The 14,489-nt window shown below is 41.8% G+C and overlaps 1 protein-coding gene across 1 annotated transcript in view; it reads left to right on the top strand.

Moving 5' to 3' along the window:
* LOC124283728 (oral-facial-digital syndrome 1 protein-like) overlaps positions 1-13,669 on the top strand; it is a 45,843-nt gene extending 32,174 nt beyond the window's left edge. Inside the window, 4 exon segments of the mRNA XM_046719784.1 lie at positions 1,700-1,711; positions 10,376-10,417; positions 10,652-10,713; positions 11,791-13,669. Of these exon segments, the coding sequence (XP_046575740.1) occupies positions 1,700-1,711; positions 10,376-10,417; positions 10,652-10,713; positions 11,791-11,824 (150 nt within the window). The 3' untranslated portion in view covers positions 11,825-13,669.
* Positions 13,670-14,489: the final 820 nt, after the last annotated feature.

Here is a 14,489-nt window from a genome sequence, read left to right as displayed (position 1 = left end):
GGGAGGAGGATGAGAAATGGGAAGTGATGTGCAGGTGGGTGATGAGGAATAGACAGTTAATGAGGAACAGAGGGGTGATGAGCTGTGAATAGGAATACGTCGGTTATGAGAAACAGGAAGATGATGAGGAACAGGTAGTTGATGTGGGACAGAGGGGTGATGAGGGACAGAGGGGTGATGAGCTGTGAATAGGAATAGGTCGGTTATGAGAAACAGGAAGATGATGAGGAACAGATAGTTGATGTGGGACAGAGGGGTGATGAGGGACAGAGGGGTGATGAGCTGTGAATAGGAATAGGTCGGTTATGAGAAACAGGAAGATGATGAGGAACAGATAGTTGATGTGGGACAGAGGAGTGATGAGGGACAGAGGGGTGATGAGCTGTGAATAGGAACAGGAGGGTGATGAGGGACAGGAGGTGATGAGGAACTGATGGGTGATGTGGGACAGAGGAGTGATGAGGGACAGAGGGGTGATGAGCTGTGAATAGGAATAGGTCGGTTATGAGAAACAGGAAGATGATGAGGAACAGATAGTTGATGTGGGACAGAGGAGTGATGAGGGACAGAGGGGTGATGAGCTGTGAATAGGAATAGGTCGGTTATGAGAAACAGGAAGATGATGAGGAACAGATAGTTGATGTGGGACAGAGGAGTGATGAGGGACAGAGGGGTGATGAGCTGTGAATAGGAACAGGAGGGTGATGAGGGACAGGAGGTGATGAGGAACTGATGGGTGATGAGGATGAGACAGTTGATGGGGAACAGAAGGGTGTTGAGCTGTGAATAGGAGCAGGAGGGTGATGAGGGACAGGAGGTGTTGAGGAGGAGAGGGGCTATGATCAAGTACTGTAAACGTATTATATATCGCGCAGGTTTTATTTTCACACAAAATATGTTCCTGCGGAAATTTATACACAGCGAATAAACCTTTCATTCATTCAATGTATTATTTGCAGGGATTAAGATTACCGTGTATTTGAGCCGGAAATTGCAATCAGCTGTGCACACATATCCCGGCGATCAAGTTCAAACATGCACAATTCCTAAGGTTTTCATCATGTTCATTGTGTTCTTAAGGGGGCGGTGGGGTAGCCTAGTGGTTAAAGCGTTCGCTCGTCACGCCGAAGACCCGGGTTCGATTCCCCACATGGGCACAATGTGTTAAGCCCATTTCTGGTGTCCCCCGCCGTGATATTGCTGGAATATTGCTAAAAGCGGCATAAAACCAAACTCAGTCAGTCAGTGTTCTTAAGAGTAGAAGTGACAGGGCTCCAGATCATTTTTCAACATCAGTCGTACATACGCCTTACTTTTTCAATACAGGAGTACTGGAAAACCTTAAGAGTACAGTTAGAGTACTGAATGGAATTTAATGGCGTATCAGTAATCTTGTGTTTCATTTCATATATGCACCACAACATTGCTACTCTTGTGTAAACAGGTCAATAAACAATAAAACAATATTTTTTCTGATAAATACGTCTGTAAATGATTCTAAGACCGTACACCATTCCTGTGGTGCGTATCGGCTACGTTTTCTAAATTATTACCTACCGTATCATGCATATTTTTTATCCGTACATACGCCGAAACAGCCCTTATCTGGAGCCCTGAACAATGATACTTTAAAGTTTAATTTCTCTTCATTTGAAAACGGATGGTGATAGATTGTATGACCTTATTTGCTTTGTTCCAGGAGAGCTCCAAGGTTTGTATAGAAGCTATGGTTGTTGCTTGCATGTAGTCAGTCTTACTGGGGTCAGGTGGTCAGATGCATGTTAATCCCAGAGACTAGAACAGATCTAACCTATACCATTGCAAAGGGTTTACAATGTCTGTAGTTCTAACTTGTAGTTGGAGGTAGAACTAAATTTGATGTACATTACCTATGATATTGCCATGATTGCATGTTGGCGGAGGTACTGACTCAGCACAATCACCAGGGCCTAGATTTTCGAAGCTCTCTTAGCGTTAAGATAGTCGTAATTGCCATTCATTAACATTAACTTATGAATATCTTAGCACTAAGAGAGTTTCGAAAATCTAGGCTCAGGACTAGATGTTGGAATGCTGGTCAATGTTGTATTGTATTTTCAGTGTAAAATACAATTGTTGTTTAATCCTTGTTCGTGCACATACAGAATCACAATCTGATAACATCTATATGATCCTTTGTTAGAAGTACAAGGACCAATGTCCAGTCTCATTTATATCTGATTGTTTACCTGTTACTGTTACTAGGGTGAAGATCAAATGTTCACCTCCATCCTGAATCAAGGATGATTGAATTCTTTATCAACCAGATAACTACAGCTTTTAAAAAAATGAGTTGGTCTCATAATATTATTCTTACTACTTCAAATCAGAAATATTTGTTGTAGCAACAGAAAACTCCAACAAACACAATATAGGTTCAATCGCTCTCCATTGTGGGTGTAGATTCCTTGGTGCTCAGAAATGACAGTATGTATAAAATATTCACATCAATATAATATAAAGAGCAATTGTCTTTTTTGTACCCAAAACACTGAGTCAGTATTTCTTTTCAAGATGAAGAAATCAGATATATCGTAATCTGAATGCTTCACCCTTTTTCAATAGTGAAGTTGTTTGATCTTCACACAGCAATCTGTTGTATTGGAGTAAAAGATCTTATTTTTCCTTATCCTGACTCATGCTCTTTTGCTTGTCCCCTTCCTCTTGCGAACATAGTGGAACACTTGTATCTCCTTAATTGAAGCTCCCTTCAATGTAAAATCACTAATTGGTACTCACCCACGAGTTACCTCCCCTGCCGTAAGCTCGGGAACAGGTGTCGCCACCCTCTGGCCTCATGCTTCACTCTCTCCTTCTTCGCCCAGTGAGCAGGATGTGAGAGCTTCTGTGTCTCCTTACACACTATATCCTTTGGTTTTTCTTAGTTAGTTACCTTTATAGTTTACTATAAAGGTATAGCTAGTATCCTTCAGTTATTTGCGCTAATAATTAATCGTATTTCTACTGTTTATTCACGGAGTTCGCGATTGTTCAGCTAGTTTTACATTGATGAAAACTGTACTATTTGTAGATTACGCTTTTCCGCCATGGGATCCGCATGTGGTATGCCCTAGTTGTACTACTTTGTGCGCACTCACTCTTGCAGTTACTGCATAAATTTAACCAATTCTGCCTTTGATAAATACCATCTTTATGCCTTGAGACGGTTGCAGATAGGTCACGCAAAACTAGGTGTAGACATGGCCGATACGCCGGATTGCCCATCCAGTCAACTGCTGTCGAGTGATCCCCTCCCGCCTGGTGTTCTGCTTGAGACCCCATCGGAAGAGGGACGGGGATGCAGTCCGTCACCTCTAAGAAGCGACCGCCTCTCCAGACATCCAGTCATCGCAGACAAAGTCCAAGAGGGCCTCAACGTCTTCTCAACGCAGACTTCGTACTTCCAGGGCAGCGCCTTCCTCCAAAGGAAATTCCACGGTCATCGAACTTTCTCAGACGATCGCTCCAGCAGCAGAATTGGGCCTCTACGATGACCAGCCGATCATCATACCCGACATACGCCACAAGAAGCTTACCAGTGACAGCGACAGTGACGCCAGCAGAGATCAACAAGCAGCCTGATGCCTCTACACTGATGTCAGACGAGATCGCTGAGGGCCCCACCGCTTAACACAGCAGAAAGGGCACCATCTACTACGCCGCAGATCATCCCAAACGATCTTATGAAACAGATCATGATTATGATGGAAGGCCACTATAGACTGGAGAAGCAGCCATCCCAGGGTCCGAAGCTCGCTGGAAGGCTCCAACGAGACAGCACCCCAGGGCACCATCTGTCAACGTAGCAGCCACTGACAATGCAGCCTTCGCTAAGGAAGTCACAGACCACCTCGAAGGACCCAGATGTACAGCTCTTCGCTGGCTCGGCTAAGGCGGAAGAATCATCACCTTCTTCGGCGTCATACTCAGATATGGAATCTGATCACCAGACCACACGCAAAGCCTTCGCTGGTCATATCATCGCTCCCCAGGACCGACGATATCGAAGCTTCGCTGGCTACGTCACGAAGGACACCTGAACCCAGATCGCTCTTCATCTAAAAGATCAGCAAGGGACTACACAAGAGCTTCGCTGCTTATCAGTCCCCTCATAGATCGCCAAGAAGGTCAACCTATCGATATAGATCACCAAGACGATCACCTCACGGCCATCACCACGCCGATCACCTCACAGGTCTGCACATAAGCCTACAACTAGATCTCCACAAGCGCCAAACGATATAGAGATAGAGCCACACAGCCCTACATCAGAAGAGCAACAACCTCTTATCTATGATGATGGAATGGAAGATGATGGAGGAATTATTTTCAGATGCAGAGATAAGATATTGATGGTCAATAATCTAGATCTTCATCACCTTCCAAGAGTGGCAATAAGGCGCAGACTTATCTGATGAAAGAAGATGACGCGAGATGCTATTACACTACCCCCAATCGACCCGATTATGCAGTACCTCAGAACCTAGATACAGCATTTAACAAAGCCACAAAGGTTCAGACGCCACATCTGCCAAATTTCAGCCAAGAAGTTCTCCACGCATAATATGGAACCCTTCTTCAAAGCACAAGACATCGATGAGAACTATAAGCTGATCTCCGATGCCAAGAACAAGTACTACAAGATTGATGATCGGAAATTGGTTCAGATAGAAACCATGATTTGTATGCGATGTTCTTCGGTCTAAATAGATCTAGAACAATAATGAGACACTTATCTCCAGATTTCGAACACCTACACTCTGAAGATGACAGAATGATTTACTCGGCCCTACTGATGCAAAAGAAGGACCAGCAGTTTTAACAGATCATCTGACGCCTGTCTCAGCAGCACTGACCTTAGCTCGTCGTCAAGGCCTTCCTAGCTTCCTGCAACTGGGGTGAGAACTTTACAGCTCCACTATATACAGCCCGTGGTCTTCCCCATCCATATTTGACGGAGGAATAGACACAGTCTCCAAAGAAGTCACCAAGGATTCTAGAGAAGTCCTGATGATTAAATCGATGGACACGCTTAGCCAGTGTCATTCGACAGACTTCACAAAGATACTCAGGGAGATCTAAATTCACGGGCCTACAAAGAGCTAGAGACAGGAAGATTGCCAGTTCCAGGGGAAGAGATTCTTTCGGCTTCATATGGCAACTATAGAGGAGGGTCAGGACGCAGGCAGGACACCCAGAGGTTCCCGCGAACTATAAACGCTGAAAGACAGGTTCGAACGACTGGAGTCTTCCACCCCCAGCCGCTCCAGTACAACCGCCACAAGTGGGTGGACGCCTTCAACTACACTGGGAAAACTGGGAATACTTCAAGACACCTATGTCTCCAACATTCTTCAACGCTGATTTCGTGATCCCACTACAGACCAAGCCTCCACTAACAGTCAACCCTCACAAGTTCGAGGTAGAGGCACAACAACTACTAAAGTTAAGAGAGGCGGTTACATTACTCCTAACCAAGCAGGCCATAGAAGTAATAGAGCAAGGAAACATCGAACCAGGTTTCTACTCCCCAGTTTTCCTAGTACCCAAGAAGAACTCCAAGGAGAAATACAGACTCATTTACAACATGAGCTTCTTCAACAAGACTTACTTAAACAAACCACCCAGGTTCACTATGCTACATCTACCGCAGCTACGGTAAATGATTCGCCCCATGGACTACATGGGCAGTATAGATCTACAAGATGCTTATCTGCACATCCCAATACATCCCTAATCCAGGAAATACCTTCGGTTTACGCTTAGACGGGTTACATTACCAGTGGAAAGTACTCCCATTCGAATAGCATCAGCCCCATGGTTATTCACGAGGATAACTAAACCGATTGTTATCTATCTACATCGCCAAGGGCTACGCAGTGCTCTTCCTCGACGACGGGATACAAGTAGATCAAGATCCACAGCATCTCAAACTACAGTTAAACTACATCATAAAGCTACTAACACAGCTGGGATGGTTAGTAAACCACACAAGTCGGACCTAGTACCATCGCAAGATCTGCAATTCCTAGGAACCGATTTATCACCAATCTCAACCGTGATAGTCGTATTCAGAAGACCGCTGGCTCAAGATCCAACAGATCATTCCACCAGCTCTACTGTCACCGCTACCACTTCGACAATGGCAGAGCTTACTAGGTCTTCTAACATCAGCCCAAGACTTGACAGTCATAGGCAGATTACAGTTACGCCCGCTACAGGTCTTCGCCAATACACATCTCGACGCACCTACAACCATTCAGTCTACCGATACATCTCAGACCTCATCTATTATGGTGGACAAAGAAATCGAATGTCTGGCGAAGGGATTTGTTTAGCAGAGCAGGAATTCAAAACCCATCTATATGTAGACGCTGCCGCCCAAGGTTGGGGAGCTCATCTCTCCAACCGACGGCATCAGGGTTATGGACTCAGCTAGAAAGCAACTCCACATAAACGATTAGAGATGAAAGCTGTAATCAACGCCATAAGACATTGGAGCAACATTCTACAGAATGCGCACCTGATGATACATACCGACAACTCGACAGTGGCGCTTTATGTGAACAGACAAGGCTCAACGAGATCGCTGGTAACCTTTTGAATTTAACCTTTCAACTGTTCGAATTAATCCAAGATCTAAATCTACATGTCAAAGCATGCCACATTCCCCGAGCCAGGAATATACTAGCAGACGACTCTCTCGCCACATCTACCGTCACGACAGAATGGATGCTCAATACAGAGATATTTGCACAGATAATCAAGTAAAATAGGAGCCGCTAGTAGATCTATTCGGCCACAAGGTTCAACAATCAACTACGACATTCGTGGTCACCAGTGCCAGACCCACAAGCATGGGCAACAGACTTAAGCATTTCATGGAAGGCCTCAATGCGTACGCAGCGTTGCTCGCTTCAGCAATAATACCTCTAGTATTACAGAAAATCAACCAAACGCAGAGCCTACAACTCACTTTGGTCGCTACTATTGGTCGGGCCAGAACGCAGTTTCCCGCCTTAATACAAGATATCGGGTCAACCGGCACTAGAACTACCTGCCGCGAAACCTGTTAATACATCCTCACACCAAACAGGTGCACAGAAACCCAGAAGTATTCAAACTTCACGAGTGGACTGTATTAAAATGTGTTTAAACAAGAGAGATATTTCTACCAGGGCGGCAAAGCGTCACGCTTGCCTTTACGATACTAACGCTTAGACTTGTACGATGACAAGTGGCAAAGTTTCAAAAATTATGCAACAAACAAGGGTTTTACAGCTTAGAGATGCTACGCGATCCTCAAGTGGCAGACTATTTGTGTTACTTACGGCAAAACAAACATTTAAAAGGCTCGGACATTGTCAACATATCTTGCCGCTTTAGTTCTGTGATTTCTATGAGAACGGGTGTTAAATTAACAAGAACACCAGAGTTACTGGCCTTACTACTTGCTTTCCTCGGATTGAGGACCAAAAGCTGAAATTCCACTTCCAGCTTGGGATCTGAATGTAGGTTTTACCTACACCCTCACAAGTGAGGATTACTTAACCATTGAATCGCATAACGCTTGAATTTCTCTCACAGAAAACAGTCTTCCTGTTATCGCTAGCCACGGCAGCCAGAATATCTGAAATTCATGCTCTAGATTATGAGAGGATACAGTTTGATGAAAATCAAAAGACAGCGCACCTGGGATTAAGATGGGATTTCATCGCTAAAATCAACTACCAGGTCAACCAGACAGGTTATTTCCACATCCCTGCGCTTATCCTCAATTCTTGATCTCAAGATACATTGACTTATCTCTATGCCCAGTACGAGCCTCATAATCTATTTACGCCGTTTCCAAAACAAGGCTAAGATCGCCAGAAGATTGTTCATCCCGCTATCGCCTACAAATCAGACAGAAGTCTCTCGCACCACCATATCAATATGGATAAGAACTGTCATTTTACGCCACTCTATAAGGCAGCAGGATTGACCCTCCAACAGCATCAAATCCTCATGAAATCAGGGCATTGGCATCCACCCTTTCATGGTAACTGTTCATTGAATACAATTATGGAAGGATGCTTTTGGAAATCTAACATGGTGTTTGCTAATCACTATCTCAGAGACATCACCACCGAGGACGCCTCTGGCATTCATCATTTCGGTCCTTTGGTCCTCGCCAGCAATTGATAGTCCCTCGAGAGGCTTAATATTCACCCCCACTGCAGATTATTAGATATATGATACATATATTCACTAGCTTATAACCCATGGAGTTCTAGGGCTATGTACATATTTAGCTTAGGTTATTCAACCTTAAGCTCATACTGAGTTATATTCAGTGTACAGCCACGTTAGAGTAGCAGTTTAGATATATATATTGATATATCAGTATATTAGTAAGGTAATACCCCACTTATAGTGTATATATCTATGGCTTATTATAAGGAAATATCCTAAGTCTCAATGCCTTATGAAGTTCCCGCAGGGGGGCTATTACAATATCACTTACTTAAATCACTAATTAATCCAAAGTATTCTGTTTACCCACCACCTCCCGTGGATTCTACAAGTTAAAGATATGAGTCAGGATAAGGAAAAATATGTAATTTTCTGAGTAAAATTGATATTTTATACTTATCCTGACTCATGAGGTTAGTTCTCCCATCCTCCCCACATAACACTTTTTGGATTTCCTGTAAATTCAAGTGTTGGGCTCGCAAAATCAGGAGAGAGTGAAGCATGAGGCCAGAGGGTGGCGACACCTGTTCCCGCGCTTACGGCAGGGGAGGTAACTCGTGGGTGAGTACCAATTAGTGATTTTACATTGAAGGGAGCTTCAATTAAGGAGATACAAGTGTTCCACTATGTTCGCAAGAGGAAGGGGACAAGCAAAAGAGCATGAGTCAGGATAAGTATAAAATATCAATTTTACTCAGAAAATTACATATTTGTTATGACATTGGACTGATGACAAGCAATATTTTGTTACGTTATGTTCACAATCTACATTCTTTTTGGATTTCGACATAGCTTCAAGCTGCTATAAATGCGGCTTATGTATATGATGCTGTTTCATGAATTGTATGCTTACATGATGTTGGCGGTCAACTGTTAAGATTGTTTTTCACAATATTTTCTTCCAATGGATCTCCAGGCCAGATTAAGTTCCCAGTACATCATTATTGTCAGAAAATGCTGCTAAAATGTGGCTAAGCATGTTAGGCTCTGTAACGAGATGCTTGTTTTTGTAACCTGATTCTTTCACAGATCTAAACATGATCAAACACATTTTAGCCAGAATATTGCTGACTGTTGCTCTCAGAGTGATATTTTAGCTGCAGAGATGCAGGAAGTAACTTCAAGAGGGTATTTCTCCATATTATCTCTCCCACTAGAAATATTGACATGTGAGATTGCTTCCCTGAGTGACGTTGTTGTGTCAAAAGTGCTATGGTTGGACAGTCAGATAAGTGACCATCCATAATGTATGGCTAGGGTGGGCTTATGATGAGTTTAAGGGGTAAGGGGGGAATTTCACCCGTTTTGTTCAGGGGTTGGGGTGGGGTGACTTCAATTTTATACACATGTACTAGGGGTGGGAGGATAATTGATTTTGTACATAACAGGGGGGACTTACTTTGTATGTAAAATTTAGGATGGGGGGGGGTGGCTTTCACATTGTACATGCTTCTCCACATAAATCATCATCATCCCCCTAGCCATAAATTTTGAACAGTCCCTAAGGTGCCATTATTTTCAGTACTGAGGTATGTCCCTGAGACATGTGCCAGACATCTATTGTGGGTTTGAATCCTTGTTTGCACTGATTATGTTTCTTGGTTTGTCTGTACCATACTTAAGCTCTTACGTAAATCTATAAACATCCACTGCCTGCAACACATGTTTCCCTCCCACATCAAGATGACATGTGGTATTATGGAATTACTGTTAAGTTCAGCTTTGACCCAACTTGCATGAGTAAACTTGTAAATTTGTACATTATTCTGAAGAATTTGTTAGATATCATCAGTGATAGGAATGATCTAGTCAGAGATCAGTGCCAGTCCTGAAGGATGTGAAACAGAGACACTTTGTAACCCCTCTCTTCATCATCAGGATCAGTGTCAGATGGTGTGGGGCGGTGGGGTAGCCTAATGGTTAAAGCGTTGGCTCGTCACGCCGAAGGCCCGGGTTCGAATCCCCACATGGGCACAATGTGTGAAGCCCATTTCTGGTGTCCCGCCATGATGTTGCTGGAATATTTCCTGAAAGCGGCGTAAAACCAAACTCAGTCAGTCAGTCAGTCAGCAGTGTCAGATGTTTGGTGTTCATGTTGCAGGTTGCTCAGAAGACTGTTGACACATGGTCACAGGGTCACAAGGTGAGTTCTCAAAGAATGATAAGCATCGCTAGGTATAATATCGCCAAAAGGCCTGCTGCATTAGTTATCCATATGTAGTGCTGAAATCGCTTACTGATCATAAAGTGAATTATTTTGCCAGATGTTAAGAAATTGTTACGATTTTAAAACATTTTTGCCTGTATCTGTATACATTGGTGCGCTGCCTGCCTTGTGATTCACCCTAAGCCAACTGTGTTACATGTCAACTTTCAGCAGCAGGAAGGATCTCCATTGCATACAGATAATGACATCTCCATTGCTGATGACCACCACAGGTAAGGGGTGTTCATAGTCGTCCATGCTGAGGGATTCCGGGTTAGAGTAGATCCCCAGCAGTCTATGGTTGTCATACAAGAACTAAATTGAATGGATGATCAGGTCATCTTTTGCTCATTATGTTACTCATTGATCATTTGATCCATTTTCTACACCTATTAGATCAGACACAGGTTCACATCTACCCGGTACTTGTCAATCTACTCCTGTGTATGTCTTGTAAAAGATACATTATAAAGCAAAGCCCACTAGAAATGCACTTTTAAGAAAGCCTTCATTCATCCATTAATATTATAAGAGGTGATGAATGGGATCAGGTTTTCAGCCTTACAGCCTTGCTTGTAGTGTTGCAGGGGCGGATACAGCTTTTTGAGAAAGGGGGTGCACACATCATTTTCACCCGAGTTTCAATGGTCATTTAACAAACTTTCAGCACAAAAGGGTGTGTGTGCACCCCTGCACCCCCCATCAGGATCCGCCTATGTGTTGACACATGTCATCGGTTCCCAATTGCACAGATCAATGCTCATGTTGTTGATCACTGGATTGTCTGGTCCAGACTCGATTATTTACAGACCGCCGCCATATAGCTGGAATATTGCTGAGTGCAGCATAAAACTAAACTCACTCACTCATTTGCTTGTGGCATGTCCTTCTATACTAGTATCATCGATTGATGAGCATGACCACCTTTTATTCACATTTTATATTCTTTCCAATATTTATTGTCAGTTGATATGACTAACTCCCTGTAGTGTGAATTGGTCCCCAGCAATCTGTGCTGGTCGTCAGAGGGGAACAAATGGATTTGGTCAATTGTAGTGACTTGGTTCCTGTGGTAGACCCACTGTACTGTGATAGTATGGGCCATTGTCTTCAATATTGAAAGTGGAGTCCAGAATTGACTACACTGTGACTGCTGGCATTAGCTGGAATATTGCTGAATGCAGTGTCAAACAACAAAGAAACATTGGAGTGAGTTTAGTTTTATGCCACACTCAGCAATATTCCAGCTATATAGCGGAAAGAAACATTGGAAGCAGAAGCCTTAACTTTGTACTGTCTTGTTTTCACAGCCCAAAGGGATCTGATGATGATTTTGAATGGTGAGAGGCACTCGGTACCAATACTACCTCCAGTGAAGACTGTCAACATCCCATCAAGTATTATTCTACAAGGCCAAACCATTCCCTCAGACTCAGGAACCACCTTGACTCCTGTGTCGTCTCTATATGATGAATATACAACTCTGCCTTAATGTCTGTCCACAAACTCTTTTATTGATCACAATAGTTCACAAATAACAAGGAAAGTAAATGAAATGACAATTCTAAATGTGGGATGCTTTGGGATATTAATTCCATCCCTCAGGTTCTGCTGAAGGCTCACACACCCAGAATTATGACTTTAACCTGACATTTTCTCATCATACACACAGCGTTATCAGACCTGCTCACATGCTGTTTTTTGGCCCAGATGTAAAGCAAATGTCGTAGCAACTTCCTAAATAGGCATTATGCTGTTATGCTGTTCTAGTTTATTGACCATCAGTGTTCATTCAAGCATTTCCAAAAAGTGAGCCCAGAGTCCACCAGCCCTCAGTTCTGTGGGTCATTTAGAAAATATTGTGGGTCATGTCAAATTGCTGTGACTTTTTAGCCATACACTACTAGTTACTAGTATGAGGTCAGTTCCTTTTTCAAACTTCCAATCAAGGTGAGGTCAACAAGAGAAAGCAAAAATGTACTTGTGTTTTGCTTGAGTTGCCAAGCGAAATGATGCATTTCAGGCATTTATTGATGCGCCGACAACAACAACCCACTCGTACCTGTAAAAAAAAATTTTGTTTGTTATTTTATTTTATTTTATTTTATTAATAAATGGCACAAGCACACGACCTAGATTGAACACTGGATCATTGCCATGTAATTTGATGAGGAAGCAACTGTAACTCGATTTTCAGTGCTGTTTTACCAATTATGCTAAATGGACACTCTTTCAGGTTGTTATTGAGACTGGTTATTGGCAGGCATTGATGTTTTATATTTTACTAATAAGAGGAGAAAGAGGTGTAAATGTTTATTTCTACAACTGTGCAACATTCAAAGTAAAGACACTGCATTTTTAAAGAAATTATATTTTAGAAATCACAATTTTAAAAAAAACACCCCATTTCCCCAAAATTTGCTTACCAGAGGCACATAATTTGGAATCCCAACATAAAGCCCCAAAAGATGGCTTGGATATATTTACATCTACAGATTGCTGAGAGTGGCAAAACCCCAATACTCCTCCCTCTCTCATAAGACAAGTTACCACTGATAAACTGTCTAATCAGCATGTTAACATGCTCAATCATGTGCTCAGTTTCTATTGCAGTAATTAAATACTTTTGTTGTGTGTATGAATTCAGTTGTATAGAAAGTGAATATGTATAATGACTGTTAGTGGATTGCTTTGTGTGATCTCTGTATATAGTGGTAAGTTATTTATGCCTATGTCCAAAGTTATTGTCATGGATGTATGCAAAGATTGGAATGATGAAGGTCTGATATTTTACCTTGTATATAACATTTGCATATTTTTCTTAAAAATTGAAAATAAAATGTGTTTGTGTGTTGTAATGAATTTATGTCAATAAATTATGTCTGTTATACCTGTAATAGGTTTTTAGATAGAATACAATGTGGAATCTTGAATGAAGTAATTTGCTTCCACCCTTACCCACTTGGGATGACATAAATGTATTCAAATCTCATACTTTAGAACTTTTTCAATAATCATGACCTAAAATGTATTACTGTGTTTAACTGTATGTTTTATTACTTTTCACTGAATGATTTATATATGAATTACAACAGAAGAATTTCAAGTCCGTCCATTTATTGTTCATGTTAGTATCTGTCAATCAGTTATGTGAACATGCAGCCTGTATAAATATATAATTTCTGTAAATTGATGTGTTGTTTGTTTGTATGATAACATGGCACACATTTTGTATGATTTTGTGAATTGGTTGAGAGTGTTTCTTTGAGAATAGCGCCACTCTAAGTCACCTAACAATAACTACTCGTATCGTTCAACAGTTCGTAATTAACAATGCATGGTTGTTTTCTACAACTGCCAGGATCTGCTGATATTCGGGATTTGAACCCAGAATTAACCTGGAAATGATACTTGATATGTCAGCACTTTGCCCATGCTAAAAATATAGGGTAATGCTGGTGTGCCCACGAAAGGAACCGCAGTCGTGACAAGAAGATGATTTATTCATTAGACTACTCCAGCGCCATCTACTCATGTGTGATATTGTGATTATATATAGATTACAAAACAAGTGGATGTTGAATATGGAAAATATTCTCATGAGTTCTTTTTAAAGGTTTTGATTTATTCAGGAACGAAAGCGATTAAAAATATTGTGTTGGAATATTTTCCATATTCAAAATGCATTAGTTTCGTGATCTATTTACTACAAACAAGACAGGAAAACAGTGTGATCCATAATGACAAATCAAACAGACGATGCTGGATGTAAAGAAAACGAAAGGGAGGTGACTCTGTCACAACTACTTTATAGATGAAAATAAACAATTAAAAATACACATTTGAAAAACGCTACTAATCCCAAGGACACCGAAATTGAAGTTTAGTTGTCCACAAACCTAATATTTTGTTTTGTTTGCTTGACAGTTTTGGTCAAAAACTGCTTGAATGGAGTTAAAATGTTAATTTAAAATATCGTGGTGGCAACAGAAAGTTCGGCATTATGACG

The sequence above is a fragment of the Haliotis rubra genome, unplaced genomic scaffold (assembly GCF_003918875.1).
Source record: "Haliotis rubra isolate DU_JTF1 unplaced genomic scaffold, ASM391887v1 Scf1, whole genome shotgun sequence".
NCBI lineage: Eukaryota > Metazoa > Mollusca > Gastropoda > Lepetellida > Haliotidae > Haliotis > Haliotis rubra.
This window is presented reverse-complemented; position numbering and strand designations above follow the sequence as displayed.